The 7,051-nt window shown below is 33.5% G+C and overlaps 1 protein-coding gene across 2 annotated transcripts in view; it reads right to left on the bottom strand.

Moving 5' to 3' along the window:
- Positions 1–7,051, bottom strand: part of PHTF2 (putative homeodomain transcription factor 2) — an 80,340-nt gene that overhangs the window by 4,036 nt on the left and 69,253 nt on the right. For both annotated transcript variants that reach the window (XM_023519359.1, XM_023519365.1), the window contains 2 exons: positions 4,268–4,423; positions 2,304–2,399 (listed from right to left, as the gene is read on the bottom strand). In XM_023519359.1, the coding sequence (XP_023375127.1) occupies positions 2,304–2,399; positions 4,268–4,423 (252 nt within the window). The remainder of the gene's footprint in view (positions 1–2,303; positions 2,400–4,267; positions 4,424–7,051) is intronic.

The raw sequence follows: 7,051 nt of genomic DNA, 5'->3' as shown, positions 1-7,051 counted from the left end.
CCGGGTTGGGGATTGGAACCCGCCACCTTAGGTGTACGTGGCTGGCGCCTTAGCCGGTTGAGCTATAAGCGCCGAGCCAGCAACTTCTTTAAAATGAATGAATGGTAAAGTATTGGTCTAGTTAGTAACTATAAGGTTAGAAAACATTCTTTAGTATAAAAAGTAGAATAGAAACTGAAAGAGCACCATATCTTTTTGCAGAAGAATTAGAAATTTAATTAGCCAAATTTTCTGATGAGTGAAAAACCCCTTACATCAATTCATTTTCAAATACATGAATTTATTGATTCAAACATTTAAAATTCTATTATATGCCAGGCTCTGTGTATCCTCTGAGAAGATTCAGTCCCTGCACTGAAGGATCTTCCACTTTACTTATTTTTATTTTTTTTTGAGACAGAGTCTCACTTTGTTGCCCTCAGTAGAGTACTGTGGTGTCGTAGTTCACAGCAACCTCAAACTCTTGGGCTCAAGAGATTCTCTTGCCTTAGCTTCCCGAGTAGCTGGGACTACAGGTGCCTGCCACAATGCCTGGCTATTTTCTTTTAGAGACAGGGTCTCACTCTTGCTCAGGATGGTCTCGAACCCGTGAGCACAGGCAATCCATCCACCTTGGCCTCCCAAAGTGCTGGGATTTCAAGCATGAGCCACTGTGCCCAGTGACCTTCCACTTTAGTAGATATGCAAACAAATAATTCAAATAAGACATTCCCATTACAGAGATATGTATAAAAAACAGTGGGACCATAGAGGACAGTGCTTGTGAAACTTCGTAGGTATTCTGTAAAATACATGAGAACACGGCATACTTGAATTGCTATAGGCTGCTCAATACTGTTGGAGCCCAAGTATAAGGAGGAAGTACTGTATACACTTAGAAAGCTGGCTACTTAAGTAAGGGTCATTCAGGCAGATTGTACAGACAAACCAATACTAAAGGCATTAAAGTAGGATATCAGTGTGCATGTGAGAAAGAAACCTGGGCCAGTGATGCAGAAGACAGATGAGAGAGCAACCAGACCAGAAGCAAGAATGTCCATAAGGAGTTCAGTGTATCAGAAGCTTAAATGAGAGAGAGATCAGGGTTTTACAAAGCAAAGCACTGACTGGGAAAGAAGGAATGAATCAGAGGATATTTAACAGTCTGAGTCAGTGGACTTCAGAATTTCTTGGCTGTGAAGAGTGAAAGACAGGTACAATCTACATTAAGTTTCAGATTTCAGACCAGGAGATTATGTATGATCTAAAACGACCACACTGCTGTGCTTACTGTTAGTTATTTTTATACTTTGACAGTAGCTGTTCATTAATTCTCGCCTTGGGGCCCCCTCCTGTCTAGCACAGTGCCCGCACTCTAAAGATATACAATATACATGTATCAAGCAAACAGAAAACTATCAACTGAATGTATGTTTCCACAGAGCATTTTGGCAGAAAATGGAGTTCACCTGTATTATCTTGTTTATTATTTAAATGCCATCATCATCTTCAGGATACTTAAATGGATTTGAAAAAGAAAGCAATTTGCTTATTTTATTACCCCTTCTGAATCCTTTCAATGCTTAATATACCATGAGGTATATAGTCTATACCCAATTCATACTTTTTAGCTGACTGAAGAATTGTAACACCAAGATACAACTTTTATATCATTCTCTGAAAACTTATAAACTCTAAGAATTGTATGCAACTGGTTATAGAAATTGAGATTTTAAAAAATATTTTCTTTTTAAGAAAAGCATTACTAATACTGTAAAACAGTGGTTAAAGTATTTTAATAACCACCAGAGTTATTATTATAATATTAAATACACCAAAATATTTTTCTATGCTGCTTTTAGGAAGAAAAAACCCACCAAAATTGTATTCCTTTTTGAAAATTTTAAAAATGATTTAAAAATGAAACATTTATTGATGATATATACTCATCATGATTATGTACTACTAAGTTAACTCAGGTCAAGGAAAAACTCTGAGAAATAAAAAGTTAAAAGATTCCCAAGTTAACATCGTCTTCTTTTTCTGAAATCTATTTTAAGTTTTAGGAGGAATAAATTTCCAAAGATGCCAACTTCTACAATACTTTAGATATTATTAAAAGTCTTAATATATAATTTCCAAAGAATTATTTGGATTATTTTTGCAAGGAGAAGTAAAATACAAATTGCATGAATGAACCCAAATATTATTTGGAATTTCAATAAATGAAAACCAAATGCAAGGTAGGATGTACAAACAGAAGAGCAAATACAATGCCAGAACAGCATATTCTACATTATATCCATTTTCAATTCTATTCTTACCTTTAGGAGTTTAGTAGCCAATTTCAAAACATTATTCACTAGTGTCAGTTCTTCCTTTTTGTTAGGCTTTTTCTCCATTTTCAAGTAGAGGTTTATCTTTTATAAAAAAGTAATCAAAAAATTTAAAATAATAACATATACACTTTTCTTAATAACATATACACATCTTTTAAAAGACATGAAAGACATTCACCAAAATATTAATAGTGGTCTGGTGAGTACTGAATTTACAGGAGGTTTTAATATTCTTTACTGTATACATAGTATTCCAAATTTCCTAGAATAAACCTACCTTATTTTATAATAGGAAAATAATAACTATTTAAATACTTTTCATATATTGCACACCTTGCGACACAACCACAACAGAGATTCTACCTAACAAATGCAAATATTGTAACCTAATTGTTTGTTCCCTCACATTAATCTTAAATTTTTTAAAAATGTAAAAATTAAATTTTTAAATGAAAATTTTAAAAATGTAAAAAAATAAGTATTTTTCAAATGTAATCAAAAGCCAAACAAAAATGGAAAACTGGATGCATTATTTAAGGAGACACTTTAATTCCAGAACCTAATCACTTAAATAATAATAACACTTAGGCCAGGTGCAGTGGCTCATGCCTATAACCCTGAAAGGTTTGCTTAAGATCAGGAGTTCAAGACCAGCCTGAAGTAAGAGCGAGCCCCCGTCTCTACCAAAAAAATAGAAAAATTAGCCAGGCCTGGTAGATATTTGGAAGGCAGAGTCAAGAGAATCTCTTGAAACCGGGAGTTTGAGGTTGCTATGAGCTAGGCTGATGTTCCAGCATTCTAGCTTGGCGATAGAGTGAAGCGCAGTCTCAAAAAAATTTAAAAAAATTTAAAAAGAAAAAAAATTTTTTAAGTAAAAAAAAAAATTACAATAAACAAAGTAAACTGGTTTGTGATTTCTTATTTTAAAAGGTATCAAAATATATTAGTGTTTTTTTGTTATCCACTCTGTAATAGATAATTTTGGGGTGCCTGCTCTGTCCACAGGTTTCTTTTTTAAAAAAAGCTCTATCCTCAATCCTGTAGAAGGAGGAGGCCTAGGCAACTGTGCTTATCCCCCTTGATCCCACTTTTGCATCTCCAATCTGGCAGCTCCGGCTGATTAGGCTGGGTGTACTTCCAAACCAAAGCTAGTCAAAAACACTGACTGATGGGACTAACATACGATCTGCTAGATATTACAGGAACATGAATGAAAAAGTTAGTGAAGTCCAAGCCAAAATTCATGCTAAGGCAAACCAAAACTGCAGGGTAGTAAGTCTACAGAGAGGCCACTAGAAGAAAGATGCAGAAAAGAACAGAAATGAGAAACCATTAGCCTGAGAACAAGTTGGAGGAAGGGGTTGACTCTGTCCAATTCCACAAGATACAAGTATACTTCCTTAGCAATCTTTATTGGTTACTCTTTCCTTTTCCCTTTCATTGAGCTTATTTGACAAGCTTACGATTCTTTGAAAACAAATTATCCTAACTAAAATATTCAACAAGTTTGTTGGCAATATGTTTCTTTACCTAATACCCCTGAAACAGTAAAGGGAGAGTATTCAACAAATATATACAAAATAAAATTAGACATCAAAATGAGTATGCTTTATTCCTAATAGTCTACTGAGTATAAACTCTTACTTATTCAAATGTGGCTCTGCTATACTGCTAAGCAAACAAATCCTACCAGTGGTTTAAAATCTATCATTTCTATAAATGGGACTTCCTTTTTATCAAATGAAAATGGTACATTAAAAAGTAGATTAGATTTGAAATCTGAATCAAGGAAGAAATATTAAAGAAAGGCTTGTGTCGTATCAAATTTTAAGTTTTGCTTTATAGCACAAATGACCTTAATCAAATAAAACATGTTCCTGAAAAATAAATAAAACATTTAATTTAATATGTAGACACAAATTTCTAGCATAATAAGCATGCATACTCACCTGTTCAGTAAGTAATATTGAGGTATTGCTATATTTTTTACTTGTTTCTGATCCAAGAGTCACAAATCTTAGGAGAAAAAGTGTTAGCGAGATGCACCAGATTACCAGTTCCCAATTGTAGTGACAATCAAGGAAGATCTCATGCACATGAAGCAGCTACAAGTGTATGAGAAAGGTAACATCAAAAAATGATAAGAACCCAACAATTTTCTTAAATGAAACATTTCACTTCATACAGATTGTTCATAAATACAGTATTTACATTTTAAAACAGTCTACATTTATTGTGAAATATTTAGAGCACATCAGAAGAAGAGAGTATGTTATCAATGTCCATGGGGCTTCTACCCACTTTTGTCAAACCTTACTATTTTTCAGAGCTTTGAATCAGACTCAGTTAAAACCCCTTTGAACTTTTCCTTGATCATCAATTCCCCTTTTCCTGCCCCACCTCAGAGGTGATTAATTTTATGTTTATCTCTTCCATAAACATTTTTATAGTTTAGCTATGTATATATCCTTAAACTATATAGATTTATTTTTTAATTTATATAAATGTTATGACATCATCCACATCATTCTTCAATTTGCTTTTTATTTCACTGAACCTTGTTTTCAAGATTTATTCTAATACCTAAAAATATTATACTAAAATAAACCACCACAATTTATTGACCCTACATTTATTTTGTTGTCAATTTTCCTTATTACAATTGATGCTGTAACAAACATTATGTATCTCCTTGTCCACACATGCAAGACTTTCTCTAAGAGTTCATACCCAGGAGTTAAATTGCTAGGCCCTTGGATATTACATCCTCAACTTCATTAAATTTGTCTCTTAAACAATATAAAGCAATTTATACTCCCAACAATGTTATCAGAAGTCCCTTTGCCCTCATTTTTGTTGACACTTATTATCCAAATCTTAGGAGAAAAACATGTGACAATCTGACAGGTGTAAAATGTTTTCCTATTTTTTTAATCTTACTTTTCCTGATACTTAAGGAAGAATAGCAAGTTTCATATGCTTACTGTCACTGACTTTCTTCTTCTCTGAGTTACCCTGGTATATTGTTTTGAGTCAGGGATTTGCTCTGTCACCCAGGCTGGAATACAGTGCTTTAATCATGGGTCACTGCAACCTCAAATTCCTGAGCTCAAGCAATCCTCCTGTCTGTCTCCTGAATAGCTGGGCAAACTATAGGCAAACACCACCATACTGGGCTAATTTATTTTTATTTTTGTAGAAACACTGTCTCTCCCTGTTGCCCATGTTGGTCTCAAATTTATGGCCAGAAGTGATACTCCTGCCTTGGCCTTCCAAATTGCTAGAATTAGGAGTATAAACCACCACCTGGCTCCTTTTTATATTTTACATCTACTTTTTTCTACTAGGTTGTATTATTTATTTATTTGTAGAAGTTATTTATATATTACGAATAACAATCCTATTTAAGCCAGGTTTTGCTATTATCTTTTTCCAGACTGAAAAATTTTAATTTTTATTTGTAATCAAATTAAAAATTTTGTTTTTTACATTTAGATCTTTAATTCACCTGGAATTATTTTTATGTATGGCATTAAGTCATTTTATTTTATTCCTATTTTATTTTTCCATTATGTAAAGCCTTCTTGCATTTATTTATAATGCTATCTTATCATATATTAGGTTTCTATATACATATGGAAATGCAGGACTGTACATCATCTCATCAGTCATTCTATATCTGGGCCAAAATCATAGTCTTTCTGTAACTTGAAGTCGTTATGGCTGGGTGTGGTGGCTCATACCTGTAATCCTAGTGCTCTGGGAGGCTGAAGCAGGAGGATTACTTCAACTCAGGAGTTCAAAATCAGCCTGAGCAAGAGCAAGACCCTGTCTTTACTAAAAACAGAAAAATCAGCTCAGTGTTGTGGCAGGTGCCTGTAGTCCTAGCTACTTGGGAAGCTGAGGCATGAGGATCGCTTGAACACAAGAGTTTGAGGTTGTTGTGAGCTAGGCTGACACCACTGAACTCCAGCCTGGGCAATAGAGTGAGACTCTGTGTCAAAAAAGAAAGTGAAATTTATCTTTATATTTTTGGTAAAGCAACTTGTTCTTCAAAATTACCCAAACTATTCTTGTCTATGTGTGCTTCCAGATGAATTTTTTTCAAGTTCTTTACAGAATATAAACAAAGTACTCTGTTTAATCACATGGGATTCAAATAATCCCCTGAGGAGAATCAATATGAAATTGAGTCATCCATCTATCAACACAATATACCTTCTTTCATAACTTTCAATAAAGTTTTACCATATTTCTCCATAAGGTCCTATATATCTTTTATTAGATTTAACCCTTTAGAACCTCATATATTTTTTGTTGCTATTGAAAATGACATATACAATTTTTAATTATCTGTTTCTGTATATAGCAGAGGTCAGCAAATTATGGTCCAGTGGCCTAATCTAGCTCAGGACTGTTTTTGTTTGGTCTCAGAGCTAAGCATAATTTTTACAATTTTTTAAAAGGAAGAAGAGGGAGAAAAACAAAAAAGAATGTATTTCAGAGACAGTATGTGTTGGGCAAAAGTTAAAATATTTACAATCTTGCCCTTTACAGAGCAAGTTTTCTTTATAGGACAATGATTTTGTTATGTTGATGCTGCAGCTGTTTCTATTCATCTTGATCTTCTAAAAAATATATATTTTTAATAACATAGTGGTAAAGTCACCTGGATGTTCTCTGTAGACAATCATACAGTCTATTTTTTTCTTCCCAAACTTTATATTATGTAT

Source organism: Otolemur garnettii, unplaced genomic scaffold (genome assembly GCF_000181295.1).
Source record: "Otolemur garnettii isolate 467f Iridium unplaced genomic scaffold, OtoGar3 scaffold00005, whole genome shotgun sequence".
Lineage (NCBI taxonomy): Eukaryota > Metazoa > Chordata > Mammalia > Primates > Galagidae > Otolemur > Otolemur garnettii.
This window is presented reverse-complemented; position numbering and strand designations above follow the sequence as displayed.